The 24936-nt window shown below is 39.7% G+C and overlaps 1 protein-coding gene across 1 annotated transcript in view; it reads left to right on the top strand.

The window, feature by feature from the left end:
• TMEM245 (transmembrane protein 245) overlaps positions 1-23280 on the top strand; it is a 61979-nt gene extending 38699 nt beyond the window's left edge. The window contains exons 10-18 of the mRNA XM_063131255.1: positions 353-443; positions 2514-2612; positions 2976-3107; positions 5483-5605; positions 9904-10049; positions 15903-16003; positions 17852-18026; positions 19347-19541; positions 21062-23280. Coding sequence (XP_062987325.1) covers positions 353-443; positions 2514-2612; positions 2976-3107; positions 5483-5605; positions 9904-10049; positions 15903-16003; positions 17852-18026; positions 19347-19541; positions 21062-21107 — 1108 coding nt within the window. The 3' untranslated portion in view covers positions 21108-23280. The remainder of the gene's footprint in view (positions 1-352; positions 444-2513; positions 2613-2975; positions 3108-5482; positions 5606-9903; positions 10050-15902; positions 16004-17851; positions 18027-19346; positions 19542-21061) is intronic.
• Positions 23281-24936: the final 1656 nt, after the last annotated feature.

The raw sequence follows: 24936 nt of genomic DNA on the forward strand, positions 1-24936 counted from the left end.
TCGAGCATGTAAATGTAGCTAGAATTCACTTTGGGGAATGTAAGATTTCTGAAAATGTTGAAAACATGGGAAATCCCCATTTCCCCGCCGCCCGACCCAAACCCAAGAGAATTTCAGGCTGGTGTTTCTTCAACAACAGTCTACCATGCCAAGTTGTCAAAATACTTTTGAATCTGGGGAGTTCTCAAAGCAGATTGTTATATGGCATGGGAATCTGCTAGTCAAAAAAAGTCCAAATTCCTACCAGGCATGCCCGAATGGCTTTCTGTATGCCAGCCATTTATTTGCTGTGACTTGAAATATTTGACACATAATTGGAATGGCTTTCTTTTATTTATTTATTTTAAACTAGCTGGCTTCCTGAAGCTCAGGTTATTCAAAAGGCTCTGAATTCAGCTGCCAATAATGTATATCAATATGGTCGAGAATGGATAACGCATAAGGTAAGGGCGACACTACTCTTTGGATATTAATATTTTAGTACTTACTTTATGATCCTGTATTTTTTTCAGTAAGATCCCTGCATTATAGATAAACATAGAATGAAACCAAAAATAAGATTTAATTTTAAAACTAATTATTTCAGTGTCCCCAACCATTTTGGACCCATGAACGCATTTGAGAAAGTGCTGTGAGTACTACCACAAAATGCCTAGTCAGTGGATTGTCGCTTTGGCATCTACCTGTCATGTCTATGGTTCTTAGGCTGTGTCCTATTCAGCAAAAACTTTTGTTTCTTGTCTATTGGACATGGCAACTTCACTTTAATAAGGGATTGTCTAATTCAGCTAATTGCTGGCAGGACAATACATCTTTTAAACATATATTTTGGCAATGTCCAGTTGTTATGTCTTGATGGGAAGAGGTTATTACGCAACTAGATTTTGTACTGGAACTGTCTTTAATATTCACTGATGTACATGCTCTTTTAAATTACTGACCTGCTTCATGGAAATGAACAAATGGTCAGCATAAATGTTCTGCGCCCTTTTAACAGCTAAAAGACTGATATTACAACTTTGGAAGGATAAACATTCATCATCTATAATACAATGGATTTAAGGACCTATTGAACAGTTAGCATATAGATGCTACCTTCAAATCGATACTAATTTGGATATTTGGTCTGCTTTTGGTAGAAAGTTGTATACATTTCATATGAATTCATTGCCTTGGATATATACAAATCAATGTACATTTATTTGCAATTTTGATGGTGCTATATAAATAAATAAATAATAATAATAATACATAAATGCAAATAAATGGCAGCCACTTTTTACCCTGTCCCCAGAACACGCCCCTTCCCTGCAGCCTGCAATCCTGCCACTGTCTATCAAATTTCATGGCAGTTTACAAAAGAAAACAACAAGAAAGAAATCCAATGAAAACTAAATTAAATAACCTTGATAAGTAATGGGTTGGAAGCAGAGGAAGCATCTTACTCATGGACGAAGCTTCTCTGGATTCAACCTAATGACTTGCACTCATTATTAAACTATAAATTTAAGTTGTTACAGTATTGTTTTCAGGAGCGTAGATGAAGGGATCGAGGGATTGAATGGACTTTTCTGTAGCTAACAAACTGATGCCTTTTTAAATGGTGTGCTGCTTTAAATGATGCACTGGTTTTAAACGTTTGAATTAGTTGTATGTATTTTATGGTGTTTTTATTTGTGTTGTACCCTGCCTCAATCCAGAGGGAGATTATTATTGTTGTTGTTATTATTATTATTAAATTTATTTATTTATTTATTTAAGCATTTTTTATGCTGCCATTCAGCCAAAGAAAGGCTCTCATGGTGGCTTACAAAAGTATTTCTTGACAGTCCCTGCCGACAGGCTTACAATCTAAAAGACATGACACAAAAGGAAAGGGGATTGGGAGGGAGGAGGGACGGGGAAAGGAAAGGAAATTCAGGCACTACAATCTTAGTTGCAAAGTTCAGCAGTTAAAGTTGAGTTGGCAGCAGGAGGGAGGGATCTCTCAGCTTGAGCTGGACCCAGGCACGATGGAGAGGTACCTGGCTGCTGCTTCCTCCCTCACTGGTGGCCTCTGCAGAGACAGTTGGTAGCAGGAAGGGGGCTCTCAGCTGGAGCTGGACCCAGGCATGATGGAGAGGTGTCTGGCTGCTGCTTCCTCCCTCACTGGTGGCTTCTGCAGGGACAGTTGGTAGCAGGAGGGGGGCTCTCAGCTGGAGCTGGACCTAGACATGATGGAAAGGTGCCCAGCTGCTGCTTCCTCCCTCACTGGTAGCCTCTGCAGAGACAGTTGGCAGCAGGAGGGAGGGGGCTCTCAGCCCAGGCACGATGGAGAGGTGCCTGGTTGCTGCTTCCTCCCTCACTGGAGGCCTCTGCAGAGACAGTTGGTAGCAGGAGGGAGGGGGCTCTCAGCTGGAGCTGGACCCAGGCACGATGTAAATGTAAACAAAAGTACATCACCTGCCATTGTATTCACTTTTACATGTTGCCTTTCAGCTGCTTTAGCATAAACTTCCTTTTATGTTTTGTAGCTCCATAAAATATTAGGAGAAAAAGTGAACAACACTGCTGTGATAGAAAAGCAAGTTCTGGATCTCTGGGACAGATTATATCATTCATGGTTTGTAAAAGTAAGTGTTTAGGCATATTGCCAGTCTATTAATTCAAGGTAAATTGAATACTAATAATATTGATAATGGTTATAGAACCTGTTACAAACGTGGGTTCGATCTGGTAGGGTTAGGGAGATCTCATGTTCAAATACATCCAAGTTCTCTAGTACCTGTGCATGAGGAGAATTGGATAGAGGGCGCATTTTCACTCTGGTATAATCCTAGGGGCAAATTGATGTCTGAACATACCCTGAGAGCTATTGCTTTAAGTAGAATTTGTGTTGGGCATTAAATGTCCCTCGCGTCTAAATGTATGATCTAAACACCCAATCAACAGATCATTCTCTGAGCAACAGTTAATGTTTCTCTCTTAATTTACAGAATGTAACTCATTCCGGAAGACCGAAAGGACAAAAGCAGCATTTAAACCGGCAGAACAGCTGGCCAGGTGACATGCTTGATTGGCAAGATGTTGCCTCATTTGTTCATGAGAACATTGAGACGTTCCTTTCGGTATGTGTCTTTTAAAATAAAACAAGAGAAATGCCTTTTGATTCAGAAGGATATCGCCATTTAATTTTACGCCTTAATTTTTTTTGAAAAAAAAAAGACAGGGAGAGAGTGGCAGAACTGTGTGTAAAGGCATGGCTTCTTATTTCAAATCAGTGTTTTCAATTCACTTTGGCCTATTCATCTCTATTCCAAATAGCAATATAGATCAGCCTTTCCCAACCTGGTGCTCTCTGCATATATTAGACTACAACACCCATCACCCCATGCAGATAATGGGAGTTATCTGGAGATCAACAGGTTGGGAAAAGCTGAGAGAGACCTGCTGCTGTCCCTGAGCTGTTTAGCGAGTCTCCTACCTAGCTTCTGTTTTGCCCTGAGCCCTTCCTTCAACCAATTCCCTGCCTCCTTTACCCTTCTTTTCTTCCATCATCTGCTTCTCCCCTACCCTTTTTCTCTTTGTATCGGTTGCTCAGTCTACTTATCTACATGTTATGTTTCCATTGGTTTCCCTATCTAAGTTCTCTTCCCATTTCATTTCCCAAACTGTAGCTGCTCTCTGTACACCTCTCTGTGAAACGGCACAACCTCACCTTTCCGTAACACTGGGAACTTTTTGACCCCTTTCGGAAGCATAATGTTTATGCGAAATTCTAAAATCTAGCCCTTTCTCCATAGCAGTGTTATGTCAGTCTTTAGGGCACAAACATGTAATTGTTGGGACAGTTGATGCTAAGATGTTTATTTTGGGAAGCTTTGACCTGCTTTGCACGTTCAGAACAAGCCACGGTGGCTTGTTGTGAGCTATGGCAATTTGCATAAGCACTGCCTGGCTGTAGCTTGTTGAGCCATCCAAACCCAGTGGCATGGCTTATTGGGGGTTAAACAACCTTCAGATAACCCATGGATTTATTTGGCAGTTGTTTAACTCTCCACCAAGCCACACTGCCTGGGTTTGGACAACATGATAAGCCATGGATGGGTGGTGATTATCTCAGTTCTGGATAGCACATGTCAGGGCTCACAACAATCCACTGTAGCTTGTTATAATCATGCAAACTATGTGTTTGAGTTATGTATCATTTCCTTGTCTATATACACTGGTGTATTTAATATGGGAAATACTAAAACTGTGTGTTTATGATGTATTGCTGACATATTTTCCATTTGTACAGTTATGCCAGCCTTCCCCAACCTAGTGGCCTCTAGATGTGTTAGCTGTACTAGCTGTGAATGATGGGAGTTGGAGTCTAACACATTTGCAGGGCAGCAGGTTGGGGAAGTCTCAGCGATGGGAATGATTCGATCCTTCCCACACCACCGGTACTGAAGTACGTGATTTCTCTTAGTGGTTAAAACTTTTAGTTGCCTTGGACACTATGGCTGGGTTCAATGCACTAACACACACTTCTTTGAACCGTGGGTTGTTTGTTGAACCCTGGGTTAGCGTGTTGTCTGAACGGAGCTAGGGTGGCTTGTTAACCATGCAGTGTGGCTTGTTAGCCACCCTGAACAACCCAACAACAAACCATGGGTTCTCAACATGGCTTGTTCAAGAAAAACAAGCTACACTGCATGATTAACAAGCAATCCTGGCTCCTTTCAGACAGCACACTAATCCACGGTCAACAAACAACCTACCGTTCAAAACAGCCCATACCACGGAATGTGGGGCGGGCGGGGGTAGTTTCATCAAAAGCATTGTGTGTGAAATTAATGATCCCATAGTTTATAATGTCCTCTTACTCTGTTCCTCCTTATCAGATTAATTTATATTCTAATTCCAGTCTGTGCTTCTTTTTTATACTTTGTCATTCTGTGTGAGCTAAAAAAGTTTTACTACTTGCTGTAAAAATAATAATCCCAAACCAATGCTTTTTAACCAATCTTGGCAAGTGTTACCCAATTTTCCTATCTTCTTCAAAGCCAGAGTTTAAACTACTGCATCCTTGAGGTGTTCGTGTGCAAGTCTAGACTAGTAGCCATCACATACAACTCCTTTAATCCTATTTCCACCCAAAAAACCCAGATTCAAAAAACTGCATATGTTGTCATGATTCACTGAAAATTTGTTTCATTGAGCCAAAAAGTCCTACTTTTTTTTGTTGAGGAAATATTAAAGTTTGACTATTAGACTCTGTGATTTTATATATATTTTTCAGAAACGTTTCGGTATATTTTCAGTCACTCTGCCATTTTTAATACTAAGAAAATATTGGGACTTTCCAGCCTTGAGGTGACTGTTGTAGGTGTTGATGCTAGAAAAAAAATGTTCCTTATAAAGAATGCGTATCACCCTAAAGCATTGCATATCGAAAGTATTTTTAACTGTTTTGACCAACTAGCAACTTCAGGTATCCAACTCTCCTCTCTTCCAGATCCTGGAATCACTTTGGATAGTGATGAGTCACAATGTCAGCCTCCTGTTCACCACAGTTACAACCTTAGTAACTATCCTCTTCCACAGTGGCACCGCTCTTCTCAATTTTGTGCTTTCACTGGTAAGAACCATTTATTATTATTATTATTATTATTATTATTATTATTATTTCTGTTGGGGGTAAATTTTGATTTGCATTCTTCATGTTTTGAAGCGGAAACCACACAGACAAGGTCAAGCGCGTAAATCCTTCACCCAGCTCATTGCTTTCCTTTCCAACTGAGCAATGATTGAGAGGGAACGACCTGCATGAGTGGACCTCCCTCAGTTTGTTTTGGCTTTTAAATGTTACTGTGGCAGTATGGGAAGAAGGCATGGGGGAAAGCTGCTCTTAAATTGTTTTATTAATGTCTGGAAGAACCCTGGAAATTTGACGGGGTTTGCATGTCACAACACACGTGGTTTATTTTTCTGAATAAGCATGATGGTTTATTGTGCCATCTGCAAGTGGTATTCCTCAAGCCACCATGATAAAACATGGTCTGCAGTTTTTAACCATCATGGCTTACCGTGTCGTCTAGTGCTCCCCAGTGCCTTAAAGAGTGGTTTAAAGATCAACTAAAGAGTCGCTTCGCAAGAGTGGTCAAAACCGCTGCCGCCACTCTGCTCCAGCTGGCTGGTCTCTGTTTCTGAGATCTGCCTAGCAATAAATTGGATGCTGAGAGAAAATTCTAGTTCTATTTGCTGTGGTGGGGATAAAAGAACAGCTTTGAAAACTGGCTGGTAAGCCAGCGGCAGCGGTTAGAAGAGGGGGTGGGACTGGGAAGGAATGCCTTGAGAATCGTGGCACTGCTGGTTTGGTGGGGAGGAGGGGGGAGTGAAAAGGCAGCAAAGAATTGGCAACGTGCCAAGAATGGCGGGGATCTGCCAGAGGTGGGAGACAGAAATATAACCCCAAGAGCAAGGCAGGCCAATCAGAGACATGCAGCAGCGGTGCAGGGCAGCCAGGATTTCCAATGCAAAGGATGCTGGGTTACCATTCTAACCGAGTGGGAGTACTGCAGAGGGAGGAGGAACGTGGGTGGAGAAAATAAGCTGTGCACAGTAGCTTATTTGAACGATCGTATGGGGAAAAGCAGTAGCTTATAAACCCATCATGGCTTAAAATGATGTGTGAACCCGCCCTAATTGTGTACCATTTGTGCAGTTTGTAGACGTAATTTTGGAAATAAGTCCAAGTAATGCTTTAAACTAGAGATTCCAGATGTTGAGCTAATGAAACCCAGGGGGGCCGTTCACACAACATCTTTGAGTGTGAGTTGTTTTGCCCCGTGGGTTGTTTATTGAACCATGGGTTGGCATGTTGTCTCAATGTAGCCAGAATGGCTTGTTAACCATGTAGTGTGGCTTATTTTCTTGAACAAGCCAGCTTGAGAACCCACACATTGTTGTTCAGGGTGCATGGTTAATAAGCCACCCTGGCTGCATTCAGACAACATGCTAACCCAGGGTTTAACAAACAACCCATGGTTCTAAACAACCCACACTGAACCACTGAGTATGGATTAGCAGGTTGTTTGAACAGTCCGTAAGTATATAAAATGGTTGGGGATGGGAAGGTGAGCAGCTCTACCTCCATTTTCCCTCACATGAACTGGAGATAGTAGAACTTCCTTGAATTAGTCAAAAATGTTTACAAGATATTAATTAAATGTTTAATGTTTTCTGCATAAGTATGAGTGTTTTATTAGCACCCATCTCTGATATCTGTTTATGATAGGATTTTCTCTGTACAGTATAAGTAAATATTTTTGTGAGGAGAAAAATTATAGCAGAGTTGATTCTTTCTACATTCATAAGAGTAAATCCTCGTGGGTTTACTCAGTAATTACATTTTTGGCACCATGCTAGCAATCTGAATTTTCCATGCACAAAGGTCATTTCTGCGTCTCATAAATATTTTCCACTTCAATTTATGCATAACTATGGTAGCACTGTTTAGAAAGTCTTAATATATAATTTCAGTCATAACATGAAAAATATTGTAAAGAACTTTAATTCGTAATATATTGTCCTGTGATGGGCTACACCTGCTAATGACGTTTCGACCATTCTAGTTTTATTTCCTAAAGTGTATTCCTATTAAGACCTTTTAACCACTTTTTAGTGTTTTTAAATACAAAGTTTTATTTGGCAGAAGTGGAGGAGAATGCTTTATATAAGTATATGTGGCTCAGTTCTTTCAAAGTTTCCTTTGATTCTAAATTTAGTAGACACAGCTGTGTGGCACAATTAGTAATGTTAGAGGTGATTTCTTTCCATTTCAGCTTTGTGTTATGACAGCTGCTATACTTGTGAGAAATTTAATGGCTGGAACAGAGCCTCAAGGCTTGTGATTACCTAGATCTCAGATACAGAGTTGGCTTATGTCAAGGACACTGGCTTGGACATGTTTGAGGGTTGTTGTTTTTTTAAAAAAACCCACACAAGTACTGACCTTGCCTGAGAGACTATATTCTTAGTAGGTTTGGCTGTATAATTTAAAATCAGCAACCACTTTCTCCTAAAATGGCTTGCTAGAATATAAAGGGCTTGCTGCCAGTGTTAGTTCCATTAGTTGCAAAAGTCGTTTTTAAAGAATGAATAGAACATCTGCCCCTTTGGTTGAACAATTAAAATGTGAATTTCAATGCTATTGAAGAGAACTTCAAACTGATTTTGTAGGTTCTTGCCTACATTACAAAAACAAGTGGGTGACAATGGGCCCTTTTAAGTCTCGGATCGCTGGAGGCATTTCTTGTTCATATTTTGAATAAAAAATGTGGAAAGTAAATCCAAATTATATGTGTGTGTGTATAAAATATATGTACTTAAACATATCTTAAAGCCTTGGGCCAGTGCAGTAAGGGACATATTAAAAGCAAACTTGATTAGTGATCTGTGTTTACCTTAAAAATAGGCATCTGTTTGGGGGAGAGAGATTCTCCGTAAATGAGACATTCCCCCCAGCCCTTCCCATTAATTCCACATTGCTTAGCTTGGTGCAGGAGCACAGAAATTGTGCCACAACTTGTAAAACGCATCCCTTTATACTGACATTTCTTCAGAGCATCTTCTATGCATCATCTGAGTCATATTGCCCTGGCTAGCAAAGATTCAAAAAAGAGTTAAAAGTTTTGGAACCTTCTTAGTCAGACAAAAGATTTTGGTGACATTCTTGGTGTAAGATTTTAAAAGATGGACTCAAAGATCGGCAGTTGGCTATAAGTATGTTAGAAATTACTGTGTTTTCGTATTTCCATGGTTTTACTTTTAGTTTTCTTTGAATCAAAATGGAAACCTAAGCTTTTTATTCCTAACTTGTACCCAAACCCCACATAATCATCTTCCTAACTCCTAACTTCTGCATCTGTTTGATCCACTCTAATTTTCCTTTTGGTAGCTTTGAGTAGAGCATTTCCTAAATGCTGTTGCTTTAAAATTAGTTTATTGCAATTCAAAATTAGAGGCAATGGCAGCACCATCAAAATGTAATTGATTTGGCAGATCAATGCAGGAATTTATTATGCTGTTTGCTCTTTAGCCACTCTTCCCCCTTATAACTTGCAAGATACATTTTAAGACTAGAAATGTGACAGCAGAAGTTACTGGATAGAAAATAGGCTGGTAAGTCCTGAAACCTGGACATGTAAATTCCTGCATTGGATTCCAGATGCTGTTTCCTCAAATAAGGTTGTGAAATTGCTGTAAGTTTAAAAATATTGGGGGGGGGGGTTCTTTTGGTTTATACAAGTATCCCAAGAGACTTGCCAGTTCCAGGAAGTTTTTTGAGGGGGGTGGGTCTGGGCAAGCCTGCAACAGGTGTTCTGCTGTTTATATTTTTATATGTAATGTTTTATAGTGGTGTTTTTTTTTTAATGGATTTTGGATTTGACATGTTTTTATCTTAAGAGCCACACTTGAAGGCCTTCGGGTTAAAAAGCAGATTATAAATATAAATAAGAAATGGGATGTACAAACGAAAAACACTCACGTTGCCTCCGACCGTCTCAGATGCCCACGCAACATGAGAACAATGACCTTGTGTTGTGTCCTTTGCCAGCCTTAGTACCCAGACAAATGCCCTACCTTGCCAACCTCTGAAGCTAGCCATGCCCAAGATTTCTCCTTAAGGGAGGGAAGGGTTATGGGCAAAAGAAGGATGCATTTCATATACTGAGATTTAGGGAACAATTTCTCTCCTGGAGCTATATTTTACACCTTATAAACAGGATTTTGGTCATGTCTTACATGTTAAACAGCATTTTATTCCAGTCTCAATTACATATTAAATGACAGAAAGCACATTTGCATAATACTCTGTGTCTTTTTGTTTAAAAACAACAACGTGCAGCTGTTTTCTTCTCATCTGACTTGCAGGTGATTTTCCTGACCACATTGTTCTACCTTTTAAGTTCCAGTGATGAATACTACAAACCAGTAAAGTGGGTGATCAACTTGACCCCGTTATCACAGCCTGGTCCTTCCTCAAATATAGTTGGCCAGTCAGTGGAGGAGGCAATAAGGTACCCTCTTTCTTTCTTGTTATGGAAAGCTGTTCTTTATATGTCCAATTTTCATCTCACCCAAAACATCTATATTCTTGCCTAAGCATCCAGCTCCCACTTCTTTGTTACCCAAGTCAAACATGCTAACAAATGTTTTCACAAGATCTTACCCATTGCAGGGGAGCCATCTTGATATGTAGAGTTATGTAGCACCGTCTTGATATGTAGAGTTTCTGTTTTGAAAGATATTCCCTGCAAGTCTAAGGAATTTATCCCAAATAATTTATCATGTTGGGACACGTCATTTTCTGCTGTAAAGGGGAAAGATAATTTGTGAACAGTTAGAAGAATGAAAGGATACGTGTTGGCTTGCTTTGTGAAGGCTAATCTAAATGATATTTTTTGGGGAAACTAATGACCAGTTTCTTCAGTGCTAAAAAATAAAATTAGTCAAAAGCTAATGGTAATGTTCTACAGTACAGTAGACCACTGAAATCAGTGGAATGGAAGTTGGATTTCAGTGGCTTTGCTTTAATAGTACTAAGTCTGGATCCAACCCAATATTTTTAGTACCCTTTGCTTATTATTTTATGTATAATGCGTAGTTTATTGATCATCAGTTTCCAGATCGAGATATATAAGGCAGCTTCATGTCTGTCACCTGCTCGTGCTTATAAAATTATTGCAGTTTTTCAAAGGCCAGCTTTTGCCGACTCTGGGGAATAAATAGGCCTGGTGCTCCTTATATAAAAGTGCAGACTGCAGTGTAGCCCTCCAGAGAGGGCTATGGGGTGGTATAAAAATGTAATAATAATAATAACAACAACAACTAATGCAGAAAGAGTGAACAGTTGTATAAAAATCTTTTTGGACAGTTTCTAGAAGCTGAATTTTGAGCTTCCATATTTGCAATATGTTTTTACTGTCTGAATCAGGAAGATATGTAGGATCAGTCTCAACACTTGAACTAACTGAAACACAAGCAAATTGTAAGCTTTTGTGTATGCGTTTGGAGAGAAAGACCTCATTACAAGCCACTGTGTATTTACGTATTTCTGATTATATCTTGGCAAATTAAATTTTAAAATGGTTCATTTCCTGGCCAAACAGGAGGGAGCAAGCTCCTGATTCCCTGAACTCCAGGGTTTCAGTGCTACGTTTATTTGGGTCATAGAGATGATATACTTTCATGCATGTTGATATGAAATGGGGAGCATGCATGACTGTATGGTGGGCATGTTTGCATGGCCCTCAGGCAATGAAAAGCTTGCCTACCCATCCCAGTTCAACTCATTCACTCTGTGGACTAGTGGGATATGAGAGCATTACATTCTCAATACACGGAGAAAGACTGGATGCAACTGTTTTGTAAGAGTACATGTAGGCTTTTGAAATAGGCACCATAGACTCCCTACTTGTGAAGCAAGGGTACTGAAGACAGTGTCTTACATTGGAGGACCCAAAGGTAGCCAATTTTTGTCCGAATTTGCTGATCTTCTAAAAAATTTCATGACTCATGTATTTGTCATTTAATACTATATAAAGTGTGTGTGTGTGTGTGTGTGTGTGTGTGTGTAAGTACTGAAATTTGGTGCTAGTGCAGAATTTTGAGAGATTGGAACGAATTGCTAGAGCAATAGACAGGTTTTGGCTGTTGATTATAGCTTAAAGCTTTCAAATTTGAACCCTTAACTGTGATGGTTCCAACGACAACCACTCATCTTAGTTGCTGCCTTATATCAAGGGAGTAGCCTTAATAGCCTTGTTCTTAAAGCTAACTGGGCAGCTCCTAACCTGTCTTGTTTTCTACACAACTGGAGCAGAGATCGTTGAATTTGTGTATCTCTGAGTTGCATGCACACCTTTTGCCTGAACCATTGCCTTTCCCTTAAGTGGCATGTTCTTCTCTTCCTGAATGCACCAGACCCTTCTTCCCTGAAGCTCCCATTCTGCTTGCTCTGGTGGGGATATTGCACATTACTAAGTTGCATGTTGTCACGGCCTCAGTGCAATTTAGTGTGTGCGATATTTTCACGTGAGTGCATGCACACGGGTATGGCTGTGGCTTAAAATTACTGCAGGTTATATTTCTTTATGAGGATGCATTAGTTCTGGAATAGCCTACACCCACAACAGCATTTTTGTCTTTGTTTTGTTAGACAGTGCTCAGGTTTTCATGGGTGTTTTCTGTCTGAGAAAGTTTTATTACTTGATTCATTTTCTTCATCCATCATATAAACAATTATGCTCAATGGTATATCTTTTAAAAAAAATAGTTTCCAAAACACTCTTGCAGATTCATTGTGCTTATACAAAGTCGCTCAGTTGCTAAGGGGGGGTTTGATTAAATCTGGTTACTTGATTACCAAAATCAGTCATGATTATCAGGCCACTGCTGTCATTGAATAAAACTGAAAAAATGATGATGGAAATGATATGGTGATACGATCTCCAGAGAAAACAGTTTGTCTTCTAGCATATTAACATTTAAAAGACATAATATGCTAAGGAAAACCAGTGCGAACGCTTGACTGAGATGTTAACATCATTTAATTGGGCAGGTTAAATGATGTTGATATTCTGCATGCAATTGGATGTTCTTTGAGTGCCCAGACAATGATATAATTAACAAGCAATAATTTACAGCATTCTCACATTGATTCAAGTTATACAGTGTCTTGTATGTGGCCATATTCATCAGTTAAAGCAAGTACTGAAGGAGTGATTATTCAGAATTCATGCTTTTCTGTTACTTTACCAGCTTTATGAAATCATGACAGTAGAGCATGAGAATTTCTCCTGTTACTAATAATTTGTTAAGCTTTTCTGAAACAATATTTTAAGAGACTAACCTTTCAAATAGCACTGCTAAAGTTGCTAAGGTTCAAACTCACTAAAGTGATAAAAGCTAGTTTCTGGGCTGTGCCACTTCAGAGTGCAGTTGGGTGCTCATATGATTGAATGTTTCTCCAGGCACACATTCCCTGTGTGAAAACTACTATGTCAGGGAGAAGGGTTCTCTCTCCTAGCTTCAGCTATTGGAAGGTATAGTAATGCAATAAATAAATAAATAGCCTTCTTCCTGATGTGCTGGTTTTCTCTGTGCAGGGAATGTCATGTCAGCCTCTACCTAGTCTATACACAAGTTTACCACTCAGCGAGAATTATGCCATAGTTAGGTTGGCTTCTGTTAAAGTGGTGCTGTACTTCAAAGACTGTGAATTGCATCGATGAATGTAATTCCATTTAAAGTGGAGCCCATCCAAGTAGTTATTACTATATTACATGATGCTCTGGAGTGATAAATGTTTGTTTTATTTTACTGAGGCACACAAACATTCATGCATCACCAAAGCTCCTTTCCTGAACTCCATATCTCAGTGGCTTCAAGAGCATAGCTAGTAATATAGTAGAAATATAACTTTTCTAACATCCAGACATTTCCAACATTTACATTTTCCTTCAACATATTGTTGAAGAATGCTCCTGAAACTGTAAAGCCCATTGTGTTTTTTTGCTGCTGCACTTAACTGGTATTCTACCTTTCCTTTTTCTTTCCCCAAAAAGCCCAAAGAGATTTTTTTTTTTAAATTTCTTTGCATCATAAAATCTTTTAGTAAATTCAGATGTTAGACTAATTCTAGCTGATGGTTGATGCCTTCAACAAATGCTTCACACCAGCTGAAAGATGATGGTCTCTTCTTTTTAAGATGATGCAACGTGTTAATATAGAGAAATATTAATATTTATTTCAAGTAAACAATGGAACATTGTAACCATAACGTTGAGATAACTTTTTGTTTAAGTGGATTTGGATTTACTTTAATTTTAGTGTTAAGTATTTTGGCCTTGGCAAGCTGCAATGTTAAGATTCTTTGTGTTACAGTGCAGTAATGCCTTCTACTTTAAAATGCCGACCATGTTAATTAACAGTGTTTAAATGTTTGTATTTCTCTTTGGACAAATAGCGCATGACTTAGGTAGCTTCAGACACTTTTTGCTCATCATGGTACATAGTGAGCTGTATCTCATATTATTTCTGCTTGTGGGGTGGGGAAATGCGGTAACTACATTTGAAAATTCTGTGAGTATTTGCTTGATATATAGAATTCATCTGGTAGGACCATTTCACATTGGGCTGGAGAGGTTGCTGAGAAATGATATAGGCAGTTGTAAGTATTGCTGAGTAAATTTAAGGGATATTTGGGCCAGGAGGGTTTTTTCTGCAGGATTCAGTCATACTATATGTGCTTTCTGCAAAATTCAGATCAAACTTTCTTTTGCAAAGAGCTGGGAAATGAGAAGCCTAGATCATAGAATCATAGAATAGCAGAGTTGGAGGGGGCCTACAAGGCCATCGAGTCCAACCCCCTGCTCAGTGCAGGAATCCACCCTAATGCATCCCTGACAGATGGTTGTCCAGCTGCCTCTTGAAGGCCTCTAGTGTGGGAGAGCCCACAATCTCCCTAGGTAACTGATTCCATTGTCGTACTGCTCTGTCAGGAAGTAGATTCACTTTCCACAACCACAGTTCGGTCACACTTAGATCTGTTAAATCTTCAGAGTCATATTTTTCTGGTTTTAAAATACATTTAAAAATTACAGTGTAAGTACAGTCATTGTGTATACAATACTTGGCATTTGTATAATAGAGCCTTCCCTAACCTGTGCCCTCCAAATATTTTGGATTACAACTCCCATCAGCCCCAGTTAGTATGGCCATTAATCAAGAATGCTGCGAGCTGTAACCCGAAACTTCTGGGGAGCACCATGCTGGGATAATACTTTAGAGTGTTCAAAGTATTGAACCCATAAAGTATCTTTCAGTCCTTACTGCCACCCTATAAGCTCCAGAGAGCTCCAGCTATTGGGCGGTATAGAAATGTAATAAATAAATAAATAAATAAATAAATAAATAAACATACATTGGTATTATCACCACTCGGAAGGCGAGGCACTGCTCAATCTCTTATTAGCCATTAATGCTCTCTCTTATGACATAAAATATATTTTTGCTATGTCAGAAGGATGTAAGAATCTGATGGTGAAGTACTCAAATTGTTAGGGCTCTGTGGGAGTATTTTCATAGAAAGTCAGATATTCAAAGAAGTAAAGAGCACTAGATATGTGACCTTAATGTTGGGGAGGGCAGGTCACAAGTAAGTGCTGCTATATTGATTTGTTTGATTAATTTAGATTTTATTATTGTATTATTTCATGGTTAGCTGCTTTTCAAATTATATTTTGAACTGGTAGAAATATAATAAAAGACTTAGTGAAGCAAAAAAGGCTCTGGCCGGAAAGATTTTTAGGATTCAATATCTGAAAGCACATTATAATGATGCAATTGTGTGCCAGTCTGCCTATATTCTTTTTAGAAAATTCTGAATTCAGCTGAGCAGGGATGGGTAAGAAGAGAGGAGAGAGAGAGAGAAAATAGGTGTATGAATGAGTGTGAAGGGAATGGGTGTGTTTTGGTGATGGTGGTGGAGGTGGATGCCAGTGTTTGGACTGCCACCCACACCCTGCTGGCATGCAGCCCTCATTGCGCTTGCCTGGAAACAAACTGGCTGTCAGGACGAAAAAGACGACACCCCCCCCCCCCCCACCCTGTGATAGAGTAACAATACCAATAATTGAATTTTGGATTTAATTGAAGATTTCATACAGCCATTCCACCAGTCATATATCTCCTAGTATATTATAAATTTCAAGTCCTGGAACCCAAAGTAGAATTTTCTTCAACACTACTAGAATTAGTAGCAAATAGCTTTGATTTTTAAGGAACTGGTGTGTTTGTTGTTAGCATCTTTTCAAGATGCACCTGTAGCTCAATTAGTAGATTTATATGGCTTTCTTTGATCCTTCTAGAGGTGTATTTGATGCATCCCTCAAAATGGCTGGGTTCTATGGACTATACACCTGGCTGACTCATACCATCTTTGGAATTAACATTGTCTTCATACCCTCAGGTGAGAACTAAAAATATTGTCAAACTTTTGATTTTCTTTTCTTAATAGTGATGAACACTAGTTGCCTGAAATTTTTTACCAGTGTTTTGCGTAGGATTTTATATTGATGCTGAGAGTAAAGATACATTAATACACCGATCTTCAGATGAGATGTCATGTAAAATCTTAGCATCCCTAGTACCAGTCCATGTTCATTCCTTCTTTCAGGCAGATTAACCATTTTTCTCATTCCTTAATTATATTTTGGCTACCTTCAGTACGATGAAACTGTACTAGACTAAATAGCAGGATATATTTTTTTGAATACTTTCATTCATTTTGAAGAATGAATACTGATAATGGATTGGATCCTAGTTGAACTTGGGTCCCTTTGAAATTGATGGAACACTTTAATCAAGACTTGTCATGTTGATTTCAGTGGGAAGGAGCTAAGTTCAACTAACTTAGTCTGGATGCAATCCAATGGGTTGTATTTTTTTTTATATATTTGCATAAGAACACCCCCTCCCTTCACTGCATCCCTGAGCCTCTGGAAATCCTCTTCTAAGTGTTGGGGGATCCTCAGGAAAGGCCTGAGAAGTGAGACAGGTTGCTTCAAGCTAATTGGGGGATGGGGCAGGGAGAATTAATTATTATTATTATTATTTATTTATTTATTTATATAGCACCATCAACGTACATGGTGCTGTACAGAGTAAAACAGTAAATCTGCCGCATAGGCTTACAATCTAGTAAAATCATAGTAAAGCAATAAGGAGGGGAAGAGAATGTAAACAGGCACTGGGTAGGGTAAACAGGCACAGGGTAGGGTAAAACTAACAGTGTAAAGTCCAAACAACATCAAGTTTTAAAAGCTTTAGGAAAAAGAAAAGTTTTTAGCTGAGCTTTAAAAGCTGCGATTGAACTTGTGGATCTCAGATGTTCTGGAAGAGCGTTCCAGGCGTAACGGGCAGCAGAGGAAAATGGATGAAGCCGAGCAAGGGAAGTAGAGACCCTTGGGCAGGCGAGAAACATGGCATCAGAGGAGCGAAGAGGACGAGTGGGGCAATAGTGTGAGATGAGAGAGGAGAGATAGGCAGGAGCTAGACCGTGAAAAGCTTTGAAGGTCAACAGGAGAAGTTTATATTGGATTCTGAAGTGAATTGGAAGCCAATGAAGAGATTTCAGAAGTGGAGTAACATGGTCAGAGCGGCGAGCCAGGAAGATGATCTTAGCGGCAGAGTGGTGGACAGAAACCAACGGACTGATGTGAGAAGAAGGAAGGCCAGTGAGAAGAAGGTTGCAGTAGTCCAACCGAGAAATAACCAATGCATGAACAAGCGTCTTGGCAGAAGAGACAGACAGAAATGGTCGAATCCTGGCAATATTATACAGGAAAAAACGACAGGATTTAGCTACTGCCTCAATATGAGGAATAAAGGAGAGCGATGAGTCAAATATGAAGCCAAGACTACGAGTTTCCTTGACCGGAGTAAGCGTAACATCATTGACAGTGAGAGAGAATGAGAGATGAGGAGAAGGTTTAGGCGGAAAAACAAGCAATTCAGTCGCAGCTTGCAAATGCTATAGTTATCCAGATGGCTGTGCCTCATATAGTATATTGCAACCTTCTGCTATGTTTTTAGTTCCTAACCCAGTGATGCTAAAGTATATAAGCTTTTGTCCCTATATATTATATTCCAACCAAATAATCCTATGGATTTATTGCAGTTATTCATTGCAATTCATTAGCCCTATGGATTTATTGCGATTCATATCAAGACGCAAAATTCTTTAGGAATCTATTCCTAGTGAAATAATTGCACTGTTAAATTCTTATTTCTAACTCTAGACTTTGTCTTCCCTTAGCACTGGCTGCAATACTTGGAGTTGTTCCATTTCTGGGAACATACTGGGCAGCCATACCTGCAGTTCTAGACCTCTGGCTTGTACAAGGAGAAGGATGTAAAGCTGTGCTCCTCTTGGTTTGCCATCTGTTGCCCACATACTTTGTAGACACAGCCATCTATTCAGATATATCTGGGTAAATATTTCAACATAGCTTCCTTACCATATTGGGGAACGTTCTCTTGCAGTCTAGCCAGCATCCAGAAGATGCTTTAGAAAATAAGTAACCCTATCAGTATTTTATGCCAGATCAATTGTATATAAGTTGCTGAAGAAAATGTGGGTGAACGTCATCCTAAAAAAAGACTTTAAAAGTACATATGAGTTACATCTCACTGCGCATCATGGATTAGTCTACTTTTGGGGAAACTGTAGCAGCTCTGAAAGTAGTGAATTGCTTTGGGCATACTATACACCAAAAAGGAGGATAAAGAGATGTGCTACCAAACCGTTTGATAACAGTGGAAGTTTATCTTGGATGGGTGAAGTGCTATAAGGGCTCAAGTGATTAAAAAGAAAGGAAGTTTTGACACAAAACATGGCTTTGAATTGCTGTACTGTTTTAACCAATTAAAGTTATTGCTCCTTCGCAATGGGGCACCACGTGGGAAATGCTGGGTTGGAAGACCTGTGGACAGAATCAGGTGTCGAGGTGAGATCTGAGGAGAGGTCGGAGCCTTATCACACAAAACCAGTCTTTTGAACCCAGCATTTTCAGCTAATAGAGCACCCATTCCACAGAAGTCAAGCCAGTTGATTTTCTCAAATCTCCCCTAAATAAATTACTCTAAAATTAAATTTATTCTCCCAAGTTAATTGAAGAACACCACCAAAATCCAATCTGTTCAATTAACTTTCAGTGTGGTCATTTTCCCTCTGCCAACCCAGCCTCATCACCACCCCAGAAGCTCTCAGCCGGCTTGCTCACCTCCCCCTCTGCCAGAGTCTGTCTGTCTCTCACATCCCCGATCTCTCCCTTCCGCATTTCACTGTCCCATCCCTTGGATCACTATCCAAACTCTCTCAGGGCCAAATAACATGTGATCATTACTGCACAGTTTTTCTCTTGAGCATGGAGGGGTTTCCCCCTGCCCCCATGAATTCCCAGTGCAGGGAGACTGATTCCAGATTGAGATCTGTTTGTGGGGAGGGAGTGGGGAGTTGGTGAGGTGGGGAAAATAACCTCCCAATATACACATCCCTCTCTTGCTTCTGTTCCCCCAGCTCTCTGCTGACCTGCCCAAACCCACAATGGTCATCCCACCAGCAGTCCTCTCCTTGCTGACACTTCAAAGCAAAAGTCCATCCTGCATCAACCTGCCCTTTTCATTTTCTAAGAATGCCTCTGAACCCATGTATGGTCAGGATACAAGATGATGATGTAGAATGGGCAGAGGGTCTTAGCTGGTTAGGATATTTTATTATAACAATTTAATTAGGCATGTTGCGATTGCAGAGGCAGCCATCCGTACCTGACAGGCCTTGCGGTAGCTGGTGGAGCATATTACCTAGGACTCGAAGGCGCTATCATAGGACCCATACTCCTTTGTATACTTGTGGTTGCTTCTAATATCTACAGTGCTATGCTTGTGAGTCCAACAAATTCATCGCCCACGCCATCACAGATACCTTGGCCTTTGCAGATATACCGGTAAGCTACTACAGTAGTTATCAAAAATTACTGCCTTGTTTTAAAGACAGTGTCTCTTGGTGTGTGTTTCCCCAGTAGTTTGTTTATATTTTCTATTAAGTTTAACAGTAAAAAAAGAAATTACAAAATCCATATTAGGGCAATAACTTTAGTAGTCCAATGAAGTTATTTCCTTAATACGGATTTTAGAATTTTTCTTATGGTCAACATGGGTCCCTTTGGTTTTTGTGTGAGTTGGAGGATAAAAACACTGAGATAATAAATACTTAAACTAATTTAATTTCAGAAAAGGTGAGGAGTATAAAATTAATGGAAAGAAAAGAAGATTTTAATAATTAAATTATGTCCTTGCTAACTATTTGATCTCTATGAATTCATAGAGAAGGAGGTGGGTAGGGGGACTTGTGTGTCAACTGGGCAAGCGGCCAGATGAGACAGTAGATTGTAAACGGTGAGGCATCCCCCCCCTTAGAAGCCACCAGACACTTGGTGGTTCCAGAGGATGGGAAGCGTCCTACAAAAAACAAAGCCAGGGATATTTTCCTCCCAGCAGCAGATGTTTTAATGTCGGAATCACCAAAACTGCTCAGCCAACCACAGAAACTGCCGAAAGGCAGGGAGCATTCGGTAGCTTCAGGCCACCGTAGCTCCAGCCCCCCCCCCCCCCCCGGCCTCTTTCCTTGGCTGGTTGGTTTTAGAAGGGAGTGTGAGGCTCTCTTTTCTAGTTCTTTTCTATTGCCAGCATTGAATTGCTGACCCAGTCCACAAATCGTTGCATGCCCAGCAGTGAGTTCTGTGCAAAGGATTTGTGCACTCATCTGTTCACCTGTGGATTGGGGGTCACACAAGGTTGAAAAGGTTTAGAAGGGGGTCCAAATTCTAAAAACTGCTTTGTGAGGATAATTAATCCTTAAATACAGTTTTAAAATCAAATAAATACAAGTTCTGCAAAACACTAGTTTTTAATACATCAGCTATAGGGAAAAAGTTGGTTTTTGTAATAATGCGTAAATAATCAAACTTAACAGCTAAATATGCAAAACAAATCTAGAGAGGTAGACAGGACAGTAAAGAAACTAAATGTCAAAATACAGATTCCATAATTAAGTGTTAGATTTTTAAGCTATTCGAATATTTCGTGACTTCCACAATAAATTCTTTGGTGTTCTGTAATGTTGGATTCTTTTTTCAAACTAATTCCAAGTAAAATATTAAAATCAAATGGAAACCTGGGAGAATATAACAACTTTAAAAAAAAATCCAGATTGACTGTTAGTCTTCATTTCAGATTTTAAAAGATTACATTGTAATTTGTATTACATACCAGAGTAGCAACGAGTGGATTTCTTAGTCTGGGTAGTGCTCACAGGGGGGCTTTTGATCAGCTTACCTATTGGTCCCTTCTCCCCCCCCTCCCCCCACCCCGGACTTTGTGTCTTCTTGTGGAAAAGTCTGTAGTTGAAAAATCCTTTCCTTTTATTTTTCCTAAAAGAATGTTTTGCTGTTTTTCCCCCTTGTAGGTCATCTAGAGAAAGTCCCGAGGAATTGAAAGTTGCCACAGAGTGACACACGTGCACAATACTTAATCTATTCCGTAGAATGAACTCCTGTTTCATCTGTGAGCATGGAGCTCAGGAGAGCAGTGGCCTTTGATCTTTTCTCCAGCTGTGCCTAATGACAGCTTTCACTGATGCAGCATTCACTTAAGAGCATACCCAGTGACATACATGTTGCCATAGGTCATTACATATGTTGCCTTTGCAAGTGGAAGTGACGGCTGCGTGTTTGCTTATTTCACAGACCTAGGATTTGGGTGCTTGGATTGCAAAATGATTTCACTCCCAAAAAACCTTGTGCCAGGTTTTGTTTACTTGAATCTAGATTGTCGCCTGTTGAAATTTCTAATTGGCTATTTATATTTTGGTTATGTTCATAATTAAAAGTTAAAAACCCACAGCGTTTGCTTTTAGACTATTGGCTTTGTCTCAAGGATATCCATATTTGTATAGCTGTTAAGCCAAAAGGTGAGTAGTTTTGTCCTGCTAAGGATTTATTATTGCAATTTTATGGTCACCTTTCCAATAAATTACCCTTACTGTTGATATGCTAGCACTATTGATCTTGTCAGGATGCTATTAGTAACAGCTGTGTAACAGACATATAAAATTATTTTTTGTGCAGCTTGAGGAGTATCTTTGTTCAAAACAGCTTTGTGACTTAACCTTTTCAGCTAATCTCAGTTTTCACAAATAGCTATGCTGATATATTTGACAGATCCCAAAGTCGATAACAGACAATGTACTGAAAATAATTTGTGAAGATTAACCAAGGTGCTTAAATATTTTCAGGGAAATGTAGTATTGGATTAATGTCTAGTTCTTACTATTTGTTGAGAATTTGGATGTTATTTACACTAGTTTTCAAAAAGTATTAACAAAGTAAATCAGGATGAAAAGAGAAATATGTTCCACAGATTATCTGGGTATATATTGGTAAGGAATATGACTGTCAGCATCAAGTTTAAAAAGTCTCTGTAGGCTAAAGTGTGTAGCAGAGATATGTTCCATACTGGCTACAAATTCTTGACTTGAAATATTGATTTGTTAGCATCAGAGAAAATGATGATTTTTATGATGTAAATGTTGAGATGATAAATTAAGCACGCTGAAAAGTACTTGTCTAGTGAATGGGTTTAAGGCAAACCTGTCAGCAAGCACTTTTAACGGATATGCTTGTTTTAAACAAAATAAACCATAATATCAACAAAGTCTACTTCCAGTTTTAGTCTGAGTTTCTAGGCTAGTAGATCTTACATCATGCACCTACTGCATGTATTTATACTTCTATAACTTCCAATACACAAATCTATCAACATCAGACTATCCAGAAACCAAACCAAAGAATTCGATTCTATCCACATTACAGAGGTCATGAAACAACTTTGTTATGAGAGTGTATATCTTATGGACAGTATTAGGACCAGTACTTTTTTCCATGTAAAATATAAACATTGCTATTTTATTGTGGATTAAATCCAGTCCACTGCACTGCAGTGTCTGCATGCAGACAAACTCCCATAACCGCAAGCATAATGTTCTGGTTCTCTTTCCACCCCACTGGCACATACAGGCACCATGCCTGGTGGTTACAGGAAATGGATGCCTAAACACTGCAACGTTTAGGCATCCTAAACATTCCTGCCTGCCCACTCAACCACAGAACCTAAAGTTCTCATTCCTTACCTGATTGAGGGAGGCTGCCTGTCTGGCAATATGGAAGACCCACCACACTCCATAATGACCCGGTTTAGTACCTGCTTGTGTATTCAGGAGTATACATGCATGCTGAGGGTGGGAAGGCGGAAATAGGACTCTTATATCCTCTGGCTATCCCTCTGCATGCATCTGCTGCATCTGTAGTGGGCTGAAACAAACCCTATATGTGCAAGAGTTAAAATGAAAGACTATATAACCATCCTGATGTATCAAGAGCTAAGTTTCCATAATAGAATCCATTTATTGGCAGAAATGTTGTACATGTGTATTTTAATGGTCACATTGTACAAGTTGCAGGTACAACTATCAAATTTGTCTGTTTTTGTAACATATGTCTTGAGCATTACAGTTTGTATTCTTTCTCCCCACCCCCTTGACTTAGTAAATTGAACCTTTTTATTTGGGTGAGTCTGAGATCAACTCTTGTTTGTGTTGAAATAAATGGGCACAATGAATTGTTTGAATATTCTGGCCATATATTTTGTGGGATTAAACTGTTGACTTTGGTTTGGATCGACAGAGGGTCATACAACTGAACTAGCGGAAGTGTGGGCAGGGAGGCAAAGGAGGGGTCCCTGAACATTGGGCCAAGGAACCTTCCGTGAGTGGAAGGTGCTTCTGACTGATTTTGCTGGATCCCTCAATCTTGCACCAAAGCATGCAGGCCTTTGGCAGGCCTTTCTTGGCAGGCCTTATAGCGGGGTGGTTTGCCGTTGCCTTCCCCAGCAACGGCAAACTTAACTTATACTTAATTCATACAACTTATGATTTATACTTAATTCATACTCAGCTTGTACCCTATCCCCAACTGGCAGTTTCTTCTATCCATTCCTTTTGCTACTTTTACATTCACTTCCCTCTCTGATCCTCTTCCTTTTTATTCCCAGTTTTTAAACATTATTATTTTATTAAAAATATTACCCTTGCTCTCTAACCAGTTCTTGCTGCCACACCTGCCTGTGTAATGTGCATGGTGCAGCTATGGGCACACAATAGTCAAGCAAAGAGGCACTGGGCAGTCTGCAGCACTGACCCTCCTGAAGGTTGGCCAAGATCCACTGGTGGGTCCTGACCCACAGTTTGAGAAACACTGGGATCATCTGCACCAACCAGGATATTCCACTATGAAAGCGGTATATAAAAGGCAGGAGCCACACCACTGCTTTATAGCGGTATTGAAGTTCACTGACAACTGTTGGGGCCCATGGACATGTACCATATACCGCTTTCATACTGCTTTCATAGTGTTATAACCTGCTTGGTGCAGATGTGTCCTGGGCCCCAACAGTTGTCCGTGCACTTCAATGCCGCTATAAAGCAGTAGTGTGGCTCCTGCCTTTTATATACCAGTTTCATAGTAGAATATCTTGCTTGGTGTAGATGAGCCCACTGTCCTAGAATATTTATGATAAACATATATCACAGTGGGTTGAGCAAGCAGACAACAATGGGACTTCCCCTTCCTCTCCTTTTCTCTGCACCCCCAGAACTGCTTCAGAGGGTCCCCCAGAGCAGGTTTTATTTTTTAGGGGTTGGGGGAATCTGTTCTGGCAGCAGTACCAATACCATTGGCAGACAAAGTTAGATATGTCATGAATTATGATAACTTCTGAATAGTTTTATCAGCAGCCTGAAAAACCTATCTCCCCAAACCTGGAGGGGAAAATATCATCTTGTAAGCTGGGATTGTTAGATCTTCTGTCAAAAAGAACCACCTTTGTGCAAAAGTAATAGTTCAGATTTCAATTACCGTATTTCTTCGATTGTAAGACGCACACTAATTTCAGTACCACCAACAGAAAAAAAAACCCTAAGACACACCCGCGACTCTAAGACGCACCCCATTTTTAGAGGGGTTTATATGGGGAAAAAAGTGCATCTTAGAATCGAAGAAATAGGGTATACCTGTGAGTTCTTTTCCTTCAGACAAATGTATTTGGATAGTGGCCACAGTGTCCTTCACTCTATTTAAGTGCCACGGGCATGAAACTTGGGGAAAATTGACCTCAACAAGTCGGCAGACAAATCGGCTTTTCTTTCAGTCCTTCTCATTTTCCTCCTCTTAATCTTTTTGTTCTGTCTCCTCCCCCCCCCCCCCAAAAAAAAATTACATTGCCTTT

Source organism: Elgaria multicarinata, chromosome 1 (genome assembly GCF_023053635.1).
Source record: "Elgaria multicarinata webbii isolate HBS135686 ecotype San Diego chromosome 1, rElgMul1.1.pri, whole genome shotgun sequence".
In the NCBI taxonomy this organism is placed as follows: domain Eukaryota; kingdom Metazoa; phylum Chordata; class Lepidosauria; order Squamata; family Anguidae; genus Elgaria; species Elgaria multicarinata.